Source organism: Pseudonaja textilis, chromosome 7 (genome assembly GCF_049901715.1).
Source record: "Pseudonaja textilis isolate UNSWEBS1 chromosome 7, rPseTex1.2, whole genome shotgun sequence".
In the NCBI taxonomy this organism is placed as follows: Eukaryota; Metazoa; Chordata; class Lepidosauria; order Squamata; family Elapidae; genus Pseudonaja; species Pseudonaja textilis.
In genome coordinates this window covers 9603432-9623514 of record NC_141996.1, presented here as the reverse complement: position 1 = coordinate 9623514, position 20083 = coordinate 9603432, and the positions used below count along the sequence as shown (strand labels likewise).

General features: G+C 41.9%; 1 protein-coding gene across 3 annotated transcripts in view; it reads right to left on the bottom strand.

Annotated features, from left to right (window-relative positions):
- Window positions 1-14: 14 nt before the first annotated feature.
- Window positions 15-20083, bottom strand: part of LOC113440431 (N-acetylated-alpha-linked acidic dipeptidase 2-like) — a 49607-nt gene continuing 29538 nt past the window's right edge. For all 3 annotated transcript variants that reach the window (XM_087937014.1, XM_087937017.1, XM_087937015.1), the window contains 10 exons: window positions 18855-18974; window positions 18166-18248; window positions 17288-17351; window positions 11721-11788; window positions 9956-10047; window positions 8910-9000; window positions 7242-7506; window positions 5313-5394; window positions 4502-4594; window positions 15-1564 (listed from right to left, as the gene is read on the bottom strand). In XM_087937014.1, coding sequence (XP_087793140.1) covers window positions 1375-1564; window positions 4502-4594; window positions 5313-5394; window positions 7242-7506; window positions 8910-9000; window positions 9956-10047; window positions 11721-11788; window positions 17288-17351; window positions 18166-18248; window positions 18855-18974 — 1148 coding nt within the window. In that variant the 3' untranslated portion in view covers window positions 15-1374. The remainder of the gene's footprint in view (window positions 1565-4501; window positions 4595-5312; window positions 5395-7241; window positions 7507-8909; window positions 9001-9955; window positions 10048-11720; window positions 11789-17287; window positions 17352-18165; window positions 18249-18854; window positions 18975-20083) is intronic.

The following is a 20083-nucleotide window of genomic DNA, read 5'->3' as shown; positions in this document are numbered from 1 at the left end:
CCTTTTTGAACGAATTACGAGAATATTTTATTTATTTGTTTGTTGTATGTAAGACCTGTTTGCTCAGACCCATAAAAGATTAGTTGAATGTTCTGGCTTATATTGTGTAAGTTTGTGCAGAGGATGTATGTTATTGACTATTTCCATCAAACCCATTGGCAATTTAACACCACAGAAGGGCCCCCACAGAGAATGCTTTTATCATACTTATCATAGAAGAGCTGAGAGATTGCTTTAAGCAAAGTTCAGGTATATATTTCTCAAAACAGCATTAGCTTCAATCACAGAGGATCAATCTACCCTAAACTTTCTCAACCTGGTTTGAGGTTAATTATGCACAACAAGCAATGTAGCCTCAACACATCTGAAGAATACCATTTGGAGGAAAGCTATACTCTATGCTATTAGGTAGCTAGGAAAAAGAAACCCACTATATCTTCCACTTAGCCAGCTGTTTTGTTTCCACCACCACCACCACCACACACACTCCTACGTTTCCCATTTGTGCTCAGAAGAAAAGCAGCCATATTTCGTTTCACGCAATGAGCAAAACAGCGTTGTATTTTGCGTACACTCCAAAACACCAAAGCAGCCACAGGCTGTCTGAAATCAGCTACCCCTGTTCCACAGGCCGGTTTGTGAGCGGACCAATGTTGACATCCCTACGCTCAATCATTTGAAGCGAGATGTTTGGGACTGCTTTAAGCAACTGAAAATGCAGATAGTCCTTGACTTAAAACCATTTCATTCAGGAACATTTAAAATCAGAGCAACGCTGGAAAAAAAGTGACTTGCAACCGGCAGTTACAAACTTGGCAGCATCCCCACAATAATCAAAATTTGAGCACTTGGTCAATTGGCGCGCATTTACAACAGTTAACGATGTGCTATGGTTCTCTGATCACCATTTGTGGCCTTCCCAGCCAGTTTGTGACAAACAACGCAGGGGGGGGAGCCATATTTTTTAACTACCATGCCAGCTGATCAACTTAGCAATTGCAATTATTTGCTTAACCACCACGGCCCAAAATATGAAGTTGGACGTGATATATTCAACAACTGCTTTGCTTAGCAACAAAAACTTGTGCCAGTTGCGGTCATCAGTCAAGGACTACCTTGTGGTCCTAAGGACTACCTGTATTGGAGTAAAGGGGGGATTTCAAATACTCATTCCCACCTGAATCAGAGGAATAGGACAATAAAATCCTGATGACGAACGAAACTTTCAGAAACTATATTAAGGCACTGCCAAAAAGCACCTGATCAGTGTTCGAATCACCAGAATTGGAAGCAGTGATGTGCTGGGATTGTAAAATTGCACACAAAATACAAATTTTCCGGCCATGCACATCGTCAAATAGGCTGCTTCTGTTCTTACAAGACCCCTTCCAGGATCCCTGCAGCGGCCTGCACAGTGAAGGCTGCGATAGAGATCTGTCTCTTGACGTCCTTCCATGCTTTGTGCGGATCTCCCCTGCTGCCTATATCAAAAAGAGCATCGTAGATCCCTGGGAATGACATGCCTGCGTATTTGTTGCGGCTGCTTGGAGCAAAAACGATGTGTCTGCAGAGCAAGGAGACAGAGGCAAAAATAATTAGGGAAGTTGTGCAAATGTAGCGGAACCGAACAACCTTCTTGGACTCGAAGCGAAATGTTTTCAAAGAGGGGGGGGAAAAAAAAACCAAGAAAAATCCAATTGCCTTTTGAAAAGCACCTTTGGGACATTGCGCCAGTAAAATCTTAATTCTATGTCAGGCTTTTAAAGTGCCTTCTGCAAAAGCTTGCGGGAACCATGTTTAGCAAGGTGTAAGAAAACAACAAGACAGCCTGAAACATCCTTAGCAAAACTGCCTGAAATCAAAAATATCAAAAGTATTTTTTTTTAAAAAAAAAAAAGCTTTACCTTATATTAGAAAACACCAGACGTTAGCTGTTTTCTCAATCTGTTTCAGCAAGAATTTGTCCCTTATCCCTCACAGGAGAGATTAGTTTTTTACTGAAGCTATGTAGTGGTATAAGGGTTAGAAGGCAGTATTGCAGGCAAACTCTGCCCGCAGCCTGGAGTTCGAACCTGACCAGCTCAAGGTTGACTCAGCCTTCCATCCTTCTGAGGTTGGTAAAATGAGGACCCAGATTGTTGGGGGGCGATAGGCTGACTCTGTAAACCGCTTAGAGAGGGCCAGTTGGTGGGCGGCTGCCAGTTTGGACCAGTTCTAGTGAACCAGTAGTTCCGACCCTCAGCTGGCCCCGCCCACCCACCCCCGCCCTATTCCTGTCCTATATTTCCGTCTCTCAGCTGATTCGTGGAGCACAGCGGATTTCCGCGCCTCAGCTGTTCTACTTAACCAAGGCTGCCCTAGAAGGCAAACTGTTGAGGTTAAAAATTGTGGTTTTTTGAGTGTTGCGCATGCAGAAAGTACGCACTCACAGAACTGGTTTTTTTATTTTTATAACAAAAACAACAAATAAAACCATCTTTCAGTTATACAGTGTGTCATCTGGGTATATATCAGTGGTGGGATTCAGCTTTTTTAACTACCGGTTCTGTGGGCGTGGCTTGGTGGGTGTGGCAAGGGAAGGATACTGTAAAAAAAATCTCCAATCAGAGGTGGGATTTACTGCTTCTCCGAACTACTCAAAATTTCTGCTACCCGTTCTCCAGAACTGGTCAGAACCTGCTGAATACCACCTCTGGTACAGATGTCTTGTGCACATATTAATATTTGTATACATTTCTTGGTAAATTTACATTCCTATTGCAACCTGTCCAGCATTATATATCACAATATAGCACTGTTACAGCGTCATTTAGTTTCTCACTTTATTTTTCAACCATCTATAAAATAAATCCCAAATCTTGTAATACTCCATTTCTTCTTATTCTCTAATTGCCAGTGTTTAACTTACTCATTTCTGCACATTCCATTATTTTATTAATCACAGAATTGGTTGTAAAATTGGTTGCAGCCCACCATTGGAGAGGGCTGTAAAGCACTAGGAAGCAATATTTAAGTGCTTTTGCTAGTGCTTCGCCAACTGAATGTGGAAAACCATCTTTGTTTTACCTTTGATTCTTCTGTCAAGAAAACCCATTTTCTTCCAAATGCAAATGATCTGGGCAGGTTGACTTTTGAATACTGGTTACCTGAACCCTTTAACCCTCATTTGTTCATTCATCTCTACACCTCTACAATCTACCACAGGTAGTCCTCGACTTACAACTATTTTTTTTGAAAATTATAATAACACTGGAAAAAAAGTGACTTATGACCAGTTCCTCATATGATGACCATCGCAGTTTCCCCACAATCATGTGATTGAAATTTGGGCATTTGGTCACTGGCATGATCGCTATTTGAGCTGTGGTGGCTCAGTGTAAGAATGCAGTGTTGCAGGCTAACTCTGCAATCCCACACCCTGGAGTTCGATCCTGACTGGCTCAAGGTTGACTCAGCCTTCCGTCCTTCCAGTAAAATGAGGACCCAGATAAATGGGGGTAATAGGCTGACTCTGCAAACTGCTTAGAGAAGCCTGTAAAGCATTATGAAGCAATATATAAGTCTAAAATGCTGATGTTATTTTTGCAACCTACCCAGCCAGCTTCTGACAAGGCGAGTCAATGGGGATTAAGCCAGATTCTCTTAATGACTTCATAATTCACTAAACAACTGAAGTGATGCATTTAACAACTGTTGAGGAAAATGATTGCAAATGGGGTGCAGCTCAGCAGTGGGATCCTTCCTATTTCATTACCGGTTCAGTGATCACATGCACAACGCACCTAACGTGCATGCGCAGCTTTTTCCACACCATCTGAGACCTGCAGCACCAATCAGCAGAAAGGAAAAAGAAGAGAAAAGCACAGGGATCATCGGAGGCTATTTTTTTTTACTACCGGTTCATGCGAACCGGGGCAAACCGGTAGCAACACCACCACTGGTGCAGCTCATTTCACAATCACCTTGCTTAGCAATAAAAATGATCAAGTTGTTACTTTTCTTTTTTCTTTTGGTATTTGACATTACATTTATAAAATGTTTTTTTTTCTTTTTTTTCTTTTTAGGATAGAATTGGTATGATTATATGATTTGTTATAGAATAAATTACTTAAATTATAGTTATCTCCTAAGGCATGATTGAATAAAAGTATAGTCAAATCTTTTTTTTTTCCAATAATGATATGAGGATATATAAGTTTGGATTGATAATAAGAGTTATTATGTAAGGTAATTGTAATTGTGACTACGAAATGAATGCACAAAACTGATGAACCAACCGACACACTGTTTGTATATAAGTACGGACGAGAGCTGATTTTTTTATGTTTTGTTTGTTTGTTTGTTTGTTTGTTAAAAAAAACAATAAAATTGTTTTCAAAAAAAAAAAACAATGATCAAGTTGTAAATCGAGGATTACTTGTGACGCAGCAAAAAAAAAAGAAGGTCAAGGGTTAACTAAGTCATACTTGGCCAAAAGTCACACTGCACTCAGATGCTTTACCTGTAGAATGGTCTGCCTGGCAAGCCAAGGGGATCAATGAAAGCTCTCTCGAGAAACATCAACTGATCATTCATACTCCGTACAGCAATGGGGCTGTAAAAGAGAGAGGACACAGGAAGGTATCAAACACCCAGGGGTGGGCTTCAAAAATTTTAGCCTTGGATTCTTTGCCCGGTTGCTAGGTGGGCGTGGCCATGGTGGGTGTGACCTAGTTGACCTTCTGCACCATGGCAAGGGTGTGTGTTTTTTGCCCTCCCAGGGATCCGGAGGCTTTCCTTGAGCCTCCAGGAGGGTGAAAACAGCCTCCCTGGGATCCAGAGACTCTGGAAGCCAGAAACGGGCCCATTTCTGGCCTTCTTGAACTTACAGGAAGCCTGTTTTTCGCCCTCTCTGAGCCTCCACACATGCCCTGCACTTACCTGCATTCAAAATAGGCCACGTGGGGACTCCACGTGGGAGAAGAGGGGAGGGGTGGGCGTGGCCAGCCAGGAGTGGGATTTGGGGGTTCTTCAAATTGCACATAATCTTAGCTAGGGCCTCTTCCGAACCACTGCGAACCCCCAGCAGCCCAGCCCAGCAAACACCCCTCTACTAATCAGGATAATGTTTTCCAACCTTGGCAACCTTTAAGACGGGTGGACTTCCACTCCCAGAATTCCCCAGTCATGCATGAATTCTGGGAGTTTAAGTCTATCATACGGTGCTGAAGCACTGCGATATAAGCAAAACTTTCTCCTAAAGATGAACGGATGAATTATTGTCAACAACGCCAATAAAGTAGCATTAACTTTTTCAGAAATATTACACTTACTTATTCATGTCAAGCTGTGAAAGCCTGCGGTGAAAAACTGTTGCTACAGATGAAAAATGATTCACGGCAGAAAACAGGGCATCTGTGAACAGAAAAGTTGCACAGTGAGGTTCCAGCTTTTGTGATTTCTATGCTTTAAAGGGGATAGAGAAAGAGGGCCCCACATGGCTTCTGGAATTCATTTTAATACCATCAAACTAAGCTCTGTTCTGGGTCACGTGATCAAGAAGGAAGAAGGAGGAGGCTTAGGATGGAGGAGTCGGCAATGTTGGTAATTAGAGTAATGTTTGGATTAATCTATTTTTATATATATATATATATATATATATATATATATATATATATATATATACATACACACACACACACACACACACACACACACACACACACACAGATACATATATAAGATTAAGAGTATCTTGGTCACGTTTCGGTGAGGTCCCACTCGCTATCCTCAGGCTGGTGCTTTCGGCTTCAACTGCTTGCACTGGCACGAGCCGAAAGCACCAGCCTGAGGATGGTGAGTGGGACCTCGCCGAAATGTCACCAGATACTCTTAATCTTACATGAAAAAGACCCGAACACACCTAGACCTACACACACACACATATATATGTATATATGTATGTATGTATGTATGTATGTGTGTGTATGTGTGTGTGTGTATATATATACATGCCTGATGATGGCAGATGAGATTCTGCTGAAACATTGCTACAATTTTAAAAGCACAACTATAATGACGTAGGAAAATACCCGAACAAAGCTGAATACCATACATGTAAGTACCCGCGAAAACTTAAGAATATATATGTATGTATGTATGTATGTATGTATGTATGTATGCATGTTTGTTGTGGCCCCGATTCCCGAGCCTATGCTGTCAGAGGAAGAGGACCTGGAAGATGAGAAGGAGGAACTGGCAATGCCTTCCTCCCCAGGACCTTCCTCCCTGATAATGCCTCAGGTTCCATCAGACAACCAAGAGGAACAGCCTGAGATTAATCAGGAGGAAGGCATATCGGAGCAGCCCCTGACAGGGAGTAAAGAGGAAGAATGTTGGCTCGATCCTAAGCAGCATTGTAGGGAGAAACGTGAGCAGCAACGTAGGAGGCGTGGGAGGGTCAGAGAGTGAGCCGAGTCATTGAGCCACACCCCACAGGGGATAAAAGTGGGTGTGTTTTCTTTGTGGACTGCCTTGTGATTTTCTGTGAGTAAAATTTTATTTGCTATCAGTTCGGACTTGGCAGGCAGGACGTGTTCGAATGCCAAAAATGTTATCAGTTCCAAAGAATTAACTCTGTGAAGTCTGAGCCAGCTTGCCTGCCTGTGTTTGTGTGAGTTTGTACTCTTTCATCTTTTGGGAAAGAGGAAAGGCGAGACAGAACATATATATATGCAATTTGCTTAATAGATAGATGTCCACATCTGGAATATTTGTTCATTTTATATAGCATTTCTTAGCATTATGGATGGGTTTATAACTATTTGTAGAGTTCTCATATAAAGGGAAGAGAATCTATTATAGGTTTTCCTGCCTAAACAGGGGGTTGGACTAGAAGACCTCCAAAGTCCCTTACAGATTCTATTCTATTCTATTCTATTCTATTCTATTCTATTCTATTCTATTCTACTCTTAGATTTTTTTTCATCCAGGCTGGGGTGGATTTTTTATGTTTTAATGTTAGATTTACTTGACACTTTGGGGTTATTTTCTTTTTCCTTATTTTGTACACAAGATTTTTTTTTCGCTGTTAGTGTGATGTTCGTTCTTATGTGGGGGGTTGTTCTGTACTTTATTTTTGTTGATAACATAAATGTGTTAAAATAAATCTATGATTCTATCTTTGGTGGACAGAATGATGGCAAATAGAAAGCTCAAGCATAGATTTATGGATTCCGAGTCCCGGTCAAGAGAAACCTTACCGAATGAAACTTTGTACTTCTCAAGTTCTGCCTTGTGTTTCTTGGCCTGGTTATAGATTTCATTGGCGTAGAGTCTCAAGGCTTCTGCATAATCCTGACAACGGAGAGGAAGGAGTGGAGAATCTGAAAGCTCGTAGACCAAGCCTGCACGTATCTGAGCCACAGTGAACTGCTTCTGGAAAGAGGGGTCGTAAAACCTCTTGACCAGTTCAAAAGTCTCGTAGGTCGTGTGGTAAACAGGATAACTACTGTATTTGTCCACTTTCTGTCAAAAAGAAAAAATTAAAATGAGTCAACAGAATGCCTCAGAGCTCTATTGTTTTGGCTGGTCTTACCAAGCTCTGAGGGCCGAGTGACTTATAACACCCTTTCTGGTGATGGTTTTAGAATAGAGTTGAAAGGGACCTTGGAGGTCTTCTAGTCCAACCTTCTGCTCAAGCAGGAAACCCTATCATTCCAGTCAAATGGCTGTCCAATCTCTTCTTGAAAAATTCCAGGGATGGAGCATCTTCTGAAGGCATCCACTGATTAGCTGTTCTCACTGTCAGAAAATTTCTCCTTTTCTAGGTTTTATGGTATCCTTCTTCCCCAATGTGGTTTGACACACTTGCTGCTTTATGTTCCTACATTTCTGTTTTGAATCTCTACTCCCTGAATATCACTGAGAGTGGCTTCGGTGATTCAAGCAGCTAAGAAATAGTTTTCATGGAATAAAATAAATATACAGACTGTTCTTTCCAAACCTGTTGGTGACAGCTTTTTTTAAAAAAATCTATCTATCATCTATCTATCTATCTATCTATCTATCTATCTATCTATCTATCTATCTATCTATCTATCATCTATCTCCATCTATCTATCTATCATCTATCTCTATCTATCTATCTATCATCTATCTCTATCTATCTATCTGTCTATCTATCTATCTATCTATCTCTATCTATCTATCTATCTATCTATCTATCTATCTATCTATCTATCTATCTATCTATCTATCTATCATCTATCTACCAACCATCTATCTGTCATAAATCTTTCTATTCTCTCTCTCATCTTATCTGTCTACCACTTATCTATCTTTCTTTTTCCTTTTTAGAAAATGTTTTATTTAATGTTAAAAAGATATATACAAAATATGAAGTATTTTGTTAAAAACAAAACAAAAACAAAAAATGTATACATTACAAATTAGTTAGACAGTGCTTTCTTATCAAACATATATCTGGTTAGCACTCCTACTATAACCTGTTTATCTTCTTCCTTCCTTATCTATTTACTCGCTGGTTTCTATTTATCCAATTATACCAGTTTTCCCAGACTGTATAATATTTTGGGTCTTCCTTTTCTTTTAATCTTAGGGTAACTTTGTCCATTTTAGTGCAATCGTAATTTTGGGGGATTATTAATTTTTCTACTGGCATCTGATCCCGCTTCCAACATTGTGCAAGGGCTATCCTCGTCGCCGTAATTATATGTAAAATTAAATATTTTATTTTTTTTGCCTATTCACCTTTTATTATTCCCAATTAAAAAAAAACTCTGCCTTAAATTCTAATTGAATGTTCGAAATTTCTTTCATCCATGTTTGTATTTTTGTCCAAATTTTTTTTACTCTTTGGGCAAAGCCACCAAGCGTGGAAGAAGGTTTAAACAAGCATTTTGGCTTACCCGGTTCTTAGTGTAGCGGACTCTGCCAGAAGCGATCCCTAGTCTTTGAAAGAAAGCTTCAAAATCACTGCCAGATCCAAGCTTGTTGATCCTGGCCAGATAGGAGAAAGAAGGGGAGAATTCAAGATTCAATCTTCTTGTAACATTTGGCACTGTTATGTTGTTGGTTTCCACTTCAAAATGTGGATACCTGAGTTCCAAGGGGGTGGCGGGAATTTAAAACAATACCAAGGAACAACAGGAGTCAATAGAAACATCAGAAGCTGCTGGTCTGCAGGGAGAAAGCCTGGGAAATGAAAGTAGCTTAATTTTATCAGAATTGGGTCATTAATAAAGAAAAAATAAGTCCTGAGTATTAATGGGCTCCAGTTTACAAGATACAGCTTCAGGTCAAAACTGCATCAAAATAATTAAAAATTACGAGAGGAATGTGCGATTATGCTCCATAATTTTTCTGCAAAAATTCTCCTCAGTCCTAGGTTTCCCCCAAATGTTTGGCACTTAGCGATAGAAATTTGGAGCTCAATTGTGATCATACGTTGAGGATAGCCTGCATCAGTCTGTACATGCTGTTGCTATCGCTACAACCATTGTAAAATCATGCCAGTTTCCAAGAGCCCAAATTTTGGACATGGAACCATGAGAACGCTGTGACAATTGCAAGTGTGAGGACAGTGGTCAGCAGTAACTTTCTTTTAATGCTGTTGTAACTTCAAATGGTCACTCAGTGAATGATTGTAAGTTGAGGATTATGTACACATATTATCATTATCATCATCAAGTACATCATGCTCTGACCCAATTCCATTTGAGCTTAGCTTAGTGCAGTGATGGCTAACCTTTTCATCATCGTGTGCCAAAAGTGTGCAGCATGTATGCCATAGGTTCGCCATCAAGGGCTTAGTGTGTTGCAGGTCAATGTGCGAATAGGAGCACACTGCTTTTATAGATATGCAGCAGATATAAAAGTTATTGTAGTTTTCCCATGTGTGCAGAGGTCCCCAGGGCAGGTGTGCTAATACAATGTAGATAAGGACATATTTTACCTGGGTCGCTGTTTATTTTCACTGGAAGGATCCTTCTCAAGCCAACTCTCATAGAGAGATTTTCCTTCATAGCCTTCATCAGGACTTGAGACCTGGGTAGGAAATGAAACTTGATCTATCATCCACATTGTTACTTTTTAAGCTTTTGGAATCCAGGCTGTTCTTGATTCGTTAGTGGGTTTGAATGTTTACCCAGCACAACCAAGACATTCTTCTGGGTTGCAAATGTAACAATAAGTTGATAAAACAAGAAACGTTATCAAAAGGAACATCCAAAAATAAAGGAGGTTCCCTCACTATACTGTACATGCTACAATTTTTATTACGTGTCCTTGACCATGGTGGCGCAGTAGTTAGAGTGCAGTACTGCAAGCTACTTCTGCTGCCTGCAATTTGGCAGGTTGAATCTCACCAGGCTCAAGGTTGACTCAGCCTTCCGTCCTTCCGAGGTGGGTAAAATGAAGACCCAGATTGTTGGGGGCAAGAGGCTGACTCTGTCAAATGCTTAGAGAGGGCTGTAAAGCACTGTGAAGCGGTATATAAGTCTGCTATTGCTATTGACAATATGTGCTTTCCACAAACTAATATTGAAACCTCTGTGCATTGAGTCCTGGTGACGTAGTCGATAAAGTGCAGTATTGGAGGCTAACTGCATTCCCACAACCTAGAGTTAAATCCTGACCACCTCAAGGTTGACTTAACTTTCCATCCGAAGTCAGTAAAATGAGGATCCAGATTGTTGGGGACAATATGCTGACATCATAAACCACTCAGAGAGTGCTATAAAGTGTTATGGGGCAATATGTAAGCCTAAATGCTATTGCAATAAGTGAGGTTCATGCTCATAATTTTCCATTAGAATGGGGCCCGTGAATCCATCTCCTAAACCCCTCAAGTCATTTCATCTTGACTTGCCTGGAGAACATCCATGCTTAGAGTACCAACATCGGATAGGAAAGTCAAAATTGAGATGACCAGCCACAACCCGTCCTTCATAGATTAATGCATTTTTTAAAAAAAAAATAAGAGTGCTAGATCACAAAGTGCTGAATTCAAATATTGGTGATAGGAGGAACCACATGCAGGGAGGCACAGGTGCAAGACCCGTCCTTGCTCCTATAGACACAATTCAGTTGGTTTCAGACCGGTTCTGGCATACTGGTAGCAGAAATTTTGAGTAGTTTGAAGAAGTGGCAAATACCACCTCTGGCTGGCCCACCCTCCTGCCCCTGACATTCCCTGTCCTATAGCAGATTGTCCTGCCTCAGCTGAATTAAAAAAACAGCTCACCTCACTAGCGCTCACCTCACACTGAGGGTGGTCTTTGAGTGTTGTGGAGCGTGCTGTCATAGAACCGGTAGGAAAAGATTTGGAATCCCAGGACTGGATGCAACCATAGCATCTGAAGCATACGTGGCTCCAAGTATACTGCCCAACAATCATTTTGTGCCTAATTGGAGCTACCATAAAGTGGACATAGCCAACATTTGTAGTTTTTGCTTTTGAGGCTGAGGGAGGAGGAGGAGGAGGAGGAGGAGGAGGAGGAGGAGGAGGACAGCAGAAATGTGAACTGGCCTTCCTATACTCGCCCTGCCTGAGTTTGATTTCCACTGCATACCAGAATAACCCAAAACTATAGATGTTGGTTCGGCTGAACCATGGTTCTGCTTCCATATTGGAGGGAAGAACAATTGTAATTGCTGGTGCTTTCCTTCCTGGTTCAAAACAAAATGTTTTCCCCATGCTGTGCATTGTCCAACTATACCTCTTTTGTCAGATTATACACCAGCTGGTTCAGGAGAGGAGTACAGTCAACCCTCAAAGTGTAGTTGCCTGCAACACAAATACAGAAACTGTTTTGAATCCATGTTAACAGCTCCCTCTCAAAAAATCCCCTTTTAAAAACAAATTCAAATTAAAACATAGCCTCCTCTACTTCGAACTGAATTTATCTCCCGTCTCTCTTTCTTGCACTCTAGGGAATTTTCCCTCCTCTTGAGAAGGCTCAAGGCATAAGATTTCTGGCAGCTTACATGTAAACAGAAAGATACGTACATATGTATCGTGCACAACCATACAACAACTCCTAGGAGACTGTGTAATTGACATCCCTTGACAAAAAAAAGAAAAGAAAAGGAGAATACCAGCATCTCTTCGGCTCTAAAACAACCCATAACATTATTTCTGCACTTAGATAACTGGAATGTAATTTTATACAGATGCAGTCCTGGAATATGCTCTAAAATTCATCGAGATGTCTAAACAAAGGTGATTCCTTATGGAGTGAGGGGATGTGATGGCTCAGTGGTTAAAGACCCTGAGTTTGTAAGCTGAAGAGCTGACAGCCCTGGTTTGAGACCCAAGTGCCGCTTAACCAGATCAGCTCCTGTTACTTGCCCAGCTCCTGCCCACCTAGCAGTTTGAAAGCATGAAAATCCTTATAATCTTCTTTTAACAACCCCATAATCCCTTGAGGGGTGGAGTCTGGGCAACTGAATGCAGATAGCAGAGCGTTTAATGGCCGGGTGCCCTTCCTGTCACCAATGTGGAGTTTTGTTCAGCAGATATATTCTCATTGTGCCCAATGAAAACATTTTTGAAAGCATGAAAATGTGAGTAGATAAATAGGTACCACTTTGGTAACAGCGTTCTGTGCACCTTTGGCATATAGTCACGCTGGCCACATGACCACAGAAATTGTCTTCAAACAACACTGGCTCCCTCAACCAAGAAATGAAAATGAGCATCATTCCCTACAATTGGACAGGACTGACATGGAAACTCCTCCCCCGCTTTAACCTTATGGATTGAATTGCTATGCATCTTTTCAAAGATTTAAGTGCAGATAATCCTTGAGTAATGACCATAACGGAGCCTGCCCATTAGAGCTGTAAATGGTGAGGATCATAATCTTGCGACTTTTTTGCTGTAGTGGCTAAGTATATGCCTCGGTTGTTCAGCGAATCAGTGGTTCAGTTTCAGTATTGCTTGCATGTAACTATGGGATGTTACAAATGGCCGTGCATACAACTCAGTTGCTGAGCATGTAAAGTGTGGTCATGTGACTGTGTGGAAGTCCGACTCTCAGAACTTTGAATCCATGTTATTAGTACCCACCAAGTAGGTCTGTCGAAATTTCAAAAGGTTGTTAAGTGACGAATTGTAAATCAAGGACTACCTATACCAAGGGTGTCAAACTCACGGCCTGTTGGGGTTCGCTGGCAGCCACTGCAGACGGCAGCAGAACCGGACAGTGGGGAAGAACTGGGACCAGTCCAGGAGTCTGGAGAGGACTCGGATGAGGGTCCTGCGTCCGATGCAGGAATGGGCCCAGGACCATCTAGGAGTCAGTTTTTGCTGACTCCGGAGACTCCAGAATCTGACAGCAGCAAGGAAGAGGAACAAGGGGAGCCTGTTCCCAGTGCACACATGCACAGAGCTGCCAGAAGGCAAGAGCAGCTAAGACAAAAGGGGCAACTCAGGAGTAAGGCTTGGAGGTGATTGACCCAGGAGGGTCAAAAGTAGAAAAGCCTTTGTAGGAAGCAAAGTCGTTTGTTCTGATCAGTTTGCACTCCGAAAGCTCCGTGGTGAATTTATTCTCTGCTTGGTTTTGGAAAGACTAATTGGGACTTTAGTCATTGGCAGCACTTCAAGTAAGGTGAGGTGCTTTCTTATCAGATGTCTTACGAAGAACTTTAGCAGATGTCCCTGGGACTAATTATAACCAGTTAAGACTCATTCTGGGCTGTGAATGATGATAATTCACAGCCATTGAACAAAAATAAAAGAGTTTTGGATTTTATATGTGTTTGTTGGTATCTCAGGAAGCCTTGGTCAGAACAAGGCCCAAGGATCCAGCCCATGGGGTGCTTAGATCTGGCCCGTGGGGCCGATCTAGAAACAGGAAAGGAGTGGCCCTCAGTGCCTCTAACCAGCAAAAATGGAGCTCGGGAAGGAAGGAAGGAAGGAAGGAAGGAAGGAAGGAAGGAAGGAAGGAAGGAAGGAAGGAAGGAAGGAAGGAAGGAAGGAAGGAAGGAAGGAAGGAAGGAAGGAAGGAAGGAAGATAGATTATAATGAGAGAGAGGGAGGGTCTGAAGGAAGTCCTCCTTAGCACCTGGCCAGCACAGGTGCCCTCCCCACACAAAGGAGTGATGTCAAGCTTCCCATGCCCACCCTGGCTCCGCCTCCACTGAGGTCAAACACAATCCTGATGTTGCCCTCAATGAAACCAAGTTTGACATCCCTGGCTTATACAGTAAACATTATCGCATTTAAGTTTGTAATGCTACCGCCATCGTCATTAAACAATAGTAATTATAACACTAATCAAGGTGAGAAGCAACCTGGGACTTAGGAGAGATTTCCTGACAGTTAGAATAATTAACCAGTAGAACAGTTTGCCTCCAGAAATTGTGCGTGCTCCACCACTGGAGTTTTTAAAGAAGAAATTGGACAGCCTTGAGCAGGGGTAGACTAGAAGACCTCCTAGGTCCCTTCCAACTCCGTTATTCTGTTAACATCAGTGTCTTAGAAACTTGCAGCACCTGATAAACCTTCCTGGAGTTCAGAAGTTAAGTCGGACATCACTTGGTTAGTATCTGGATGGAAAACTACAAGGAAATCCAAGAACTGGAGAAGTTTATCCAAGAACTGGAGATGGAAAGTTTTTTAAAAAATCGAGAAAGAAGGCATAGATTCCCCAGTAATGCCAAGAAAACTGCATGGATGTGTGAACAAGTTTACCAAATCACCAAGCATTAGGCTCAACTTGAAGGAGACTGTACTTGAACAGCTAATAATAATCTATTTTTTAAAGGAGCATCTGTTGCTAGGAAGATGTTCACGTTGACAGCGCTAAAAATGAATTTCACATTTTTTAAAATCTGTTTTAAATTTGCTAACCCTCATTCTGCTGGAACAGAAATTATTCCAGTTTTATTTCTTCTTCCCAAAAAAGAAGGGCATTTCAGCAAAAAAACACTCCCAAATCTCACAGATTAGGGCAGGGTTCTTATGCTTACCTTAACTTATAATGGCGGCTGAAGGCTGGATGTTTGCAATCTGTCTTTCATTCTAGCTCCCAACTTAATCGCGGCTTAATTAAATTCAGGGGAGCTTGCTTCTCCCAAGGGCTCTGTGCAGATTAGGATGTGGGCACAGCCCAACGGGGCTACAAAAGATGGAGAGATGCTTATTAGAAAAATAAATTTAGAAAGAGAAACTGCCTAAGAATAAGGTAGCCTCCATCTCTGCCTAGTCTTCATGACTATCAGGCACGAAAAACCAAGGCCACACATTAAGTTTCAATTAAAAGGTAAAGGTTCCTCTCACACACATGTGCTAGTCGTTTCTGGCTCTAGGGGGTGGTGCTTATCCCCGTTACAAAGCCGAAGAGCCAGCACTGTCCGAAGACATCTCCATGGTCATGTGGCCGGCATGACTAAGCACCAAAGGCGCACGGAACGCTGTTATCTTCTCACCAAAGGGGTCCCTATTTTTCTGCTTGCATTTTTACATGCTTTCCAACTGCTAGGTTGGCAGAAGCTGGGACAAGTAATGGAAGCTCACTCCATTACACAGTGCTAGGGATTCGAACTGCTGAATTACCGAGCTTTCTGATCAACAAGCTCAGTGTTCTATCGCCAGAACAAAGTAGACTCGAGACCAGAGTTGAGTTCAGCTCTTTATTTAACTGTCAGTAACTTCAACTGAACTCAAGCCGCGGCAGCCACTTTTATAGCGGCTGCTCGCGGCTCACAACCAATGGCATCATTTTAAACCTCCCGCCGTTTAGGCGGCCAATCATTATCCGTTGTTAACCACCAATCGCTAGGTGTTAGTGATTGTCCAATCGGAACGTTGTATTACGAGTATGCAAATGTCTATATACAACACTCAGTGTCTTAGCCACTGAGCCACCAAGTCCCCTATAAGTTTCAATTAAGACTGGTTTATTGTTACTCCTATGTACAGGAATCTAGTTAACACGGTTAGCACTATTTGGCCACTAGATAAGGGTTAGTGAAATTAAAGAGGGGTTGGTCTAAGTCCATTTGTGGCCATTTAGTGATTCTAAGCTGATTCCTCTTTTGAGCCAGGCTCTGCCATTCCTTCTCCTACAATGTCTCCATTGTATGAAGAGTATCCTTCAAGCCAATTTTGATTTCTGATGACAAATGGATGTTCCACAATCTTTTCTCTCCTACCATCAAAAAAATATATGCATAAATAAAAAATGATTTGCCACCACTTTCCTGCAAGGTATCACTCAACCCTCCACTCCTGGCTTAATCTAGAGACCGTATAACAATAGCACTTAGATTTATATACCACTTCATAGAGCTTTACAGCCCTCTCTAAGCAGTTTACAGAGTCAGCCTATTGCTCCCAAACAATCTGGGTCCTCATTTTACTGACTTTGGAAGGGTGGAAGGCTGAGTCAACCTTGAGCCACATGAGGATCAAACTCTGGACTGGGGAGAGTTAGCCTGCAATACTGCAGTACTGAATCAGTAGTAAAACAAAGATGGCTTTCCACATTTAGTTGGAAAAACAATAGTCATAGCAATAAGGGGGCTTTACAGCCCACTCTAAGTGGTTTACAGAGTCAGCATGTTGTCCCCAACAATCTGGGTCCTCATTTTACTGACCTCAGAAGGAAGGAAGGCTCAGTCAACCTTTAGCCGGTGAGAATTGAACTACTGAATTGCTGGCAGTCAGCAGAATTAGCCTGCAATACTGCATTCTAACCACTGTGCCACTGTGGCTCTATCCAATCCTGCTTACAGTAGCTTCCTTGTCCAAGATAGAATTGTGCGTATGATCTAGGTTTAAAATGCAGTTAATTAAATAATCTGTAGCTTGTTTTAAGGGAAGCTTAAAAGACAAGCTACCTTTTCTTCCTGTAGCTTACAGATTACAGTTATGGCTATCGGAACCCATGATTTGATTGTAGCCTTGGATCCTGTATGAGTTGTGTTGCACACATCTCTTAATACAAGATTGGAAAATTGTGACCCTCAAGATATTGCTATAAAGAATAATCTCCTTTGAGTTGAGCCTGATTCTTATAACTTTGTGAACACATCCATGACACTTTCCTGGATGGTATAGAAATGGTTTTACCTTCTTCCAGAATATTTTTCACCTTTACGGCCTAGTCCACAAGTCCACAATTTCTTGGTCATCTCCCAGCCAAGTCCTAGTCAAGTCCAATCCCACTTAAGCTTTACAAGATCTCTCAAGGTTGACTAAGTGTACTCAGGGATATTCAGGGGTCTTTGGGGCTCTCTGAGTTTGGTTTTCATCAGTGCTAGTTTATCAGATATTCACCTTCAATGGAAGAATCAGTGTTGATGTAAGCCACTGCCCGTGTTTGAAGAAGTTTGCTGTTCTCCTGCAATTACAAAAAAGAAAAAGAAAAGAACTGTATTATGCCCATTATTATTGATCATGAATAGCATGTAAATCAAAAGTGGGAAACTGGAAATGTTCCAAAACTTGCTAAACTATCATTCCCAGAAGCTCCCATTGCCATAGCCAATGAAAGCCAGGACTTGAAGTTCAGCATTTTCTGTGTGGCCAATCAGTCTTTAGCCCTGATGTACCAATCATGCCGTGCCCTGGTGGCTCAGTGGTTGGAATGCAGTGTTGCAGGCTAACTCTGCCCACAGTCCAGAATTGGATCCCGACGTGCTCAAGGTTAACTCAGCCTTCCATCCTTCTGAGGTTGGTAAAATGAGGACCCAGATTGTTGGGGACAGGGGTGGACTTCAAAAATGGCATGGCCGTGGTGGGCATGGCCTAGTCAGTCTCCTGCACCATGGGGAGGGGGGGCACTTTTGCCCTCCCCGGGCTCTGGGGGCTTTCCTTGCACTGCTCTCCTCTCCTCTCATTTTCCCCTCTTCTCTTCTCTTCTCTTCTCTTCTCTTCTCTTCTCTTCTCTTCTCTTCTCTTCTCTTCTCTTCTCTTCTCTTCTCTTCTCTCCTCTCCTCTCCTCTCCTACCCTACCCTACCCTATCCTATCCTATTCTATTCTATTCTATTCTATTCTATTCTATTCTATTCTATTCTATTCTATTCTATTCTATTCTATCCCACCCCATCACATCCCATTTGTGAGCAGCAATCATAACCCACTTTTTTCAGTGGTCATAAGTCGGGGACAACCTGTGCATGAATAATACAATCCTACGGAGTCCTTCACTCACCTCTGCCCACTCTGTGGAGCCTAATAATCCAAATTCTTCTGCATCCCAGCTGGCAAAAATGATGGTTCTTCTTGGCCTCCAACCTACGCAAGATGAAATGAAGATTACAGAGAAAGCTTCATTCTTTGCCCTGCTGATGGCTGAAGATGCAAACCTAGCAAGGTCTACAGACAAATAAGCTTGAGGTTAGTTTTAAAATGAAGCAAATAAATCATTTTTAGCACGACGAAGGAGGTTTAAGCTGCTCAGTAGAAACCTCTGTTCCTTTATCTTTGGAAGAGGATTTTGCTTCATTTGTGAGTTTTATTTACCTGCTACATTTATTGAGCAAAGGATCAATGTGACTTTGAATTGACTTCAAACTCATGTTGACATTTAGATCCCAGCATATTCCATCTCTGCTTTGGGTTCCCAATTTTTCCATCTATTAGCAATAGCAATAGCACTAAGACTTATATACCACTTCACAGTGCTTTTACAGCCATCTCTAAGTGGATTACAGAGTCAGCCTGTTGCCCTCAACAATTTGGGTCCTCATTTTACCCACCTCGGAAGGATGGAAGGCTGATTCAACCTTGAGCCTGGTGAAAATCGAACTGCCGAACTGCTGGCCAGCAGTCAGAAGAAGTAGCCTGCAGTACTGGACTCTAACCATTGTCTCACCGCGGCTCTCCAGCTATTAATCTTACCCTTCTCCATCATCTTGCCAAAGCCACGAGCAACCTCTTGAAGGACAGCAGCTCCTGTGGTGGGATCAATACCCCCAAAGACCCAGGAATCTCTGTGGCCTCCCAAAATTACATATCTATCTAAGAAAAGTAAGCATAAGAACAATACACTTTCATAAAATTCAGTACAAACTTGCTAGAGTTTTTCTTTTCTATTTCAGAAATATTTATTTATTCATTCATTCATTCATTTATTGAATTTATATTGCCGCCTATTTGCCCATGGCAAGTTGAGGCGGATTACAGAATATAAAACCATATTTAAAATAAAAAAACAATAAAAACTAACAAAAAGAATCAAATAAATTAATAAAGTACTATAGAACAAAATCTTGGGGGGGGGGGGATCACCTTCCAACTCCCACCCACTCCGTCCCAACGACAGCAGATCACATGAGCCATTTGATGGATTCCCCGGGCCCGCTGGCAGAACCAGGTCTTCAGTGCCTTCCGGAAGAGGATTAGTGATGGGGCCATTTTAATTTCTGAGAGAATGATATTCCAGAGAGACGGAGCCACCATGGAGAAGGCCCTTCTTCTGGGTCCCACCAGGTATATCTCCCTCAGGGATGGGACCTACAGCATTCCCTGCCTCCCCGTTCTGATGGGTCAGGTAGATGTGACCGGCAAGAGACATTCCCTCAGATAATCTGGTCCCAAGCCATGCTAGATGTAATATAAAATAGATGTAAAGGTGGTAGGATAGCCTGACAGAGGTTTTTGAGGCTGGGTAGCTATGGCCTCAGTTATTCAGCATTGCTGACAGAGGAATCAGTGCAAGGACAAACAATAGTGGTGAAACCCAAAGGGGATTTTTCAAGAGGCAACTGGACTTTCTGGTGTAGAGCCATTTTATTTAGCTCTATATTCAAATATATTCCTTTCTTTTGATTTGTGTAAGGGGTGGGTTCAGACTCACTACACTCTTAAGCTGGGAGGAGTGAGTAGATAGTGATGACTGTTTTGGCTAAGTGACTTCCTTTCCGTGGGAAGAGAGGCTGTCCCTGCTGAGAACTGAAGGTGGAGTTTGAAGACACCAGGCAATGTTGATTTTGTTTTATTGGGGAATGTGACTTTTGTGGGTTGTTTTTAATTTACAATATTAACATGGTGTAATTCCAGTTTGTGTCCAATCTGGAATTACAACAGACTTTCCCAATTTGATGATTACCTAAATTAAAAGAAATTTG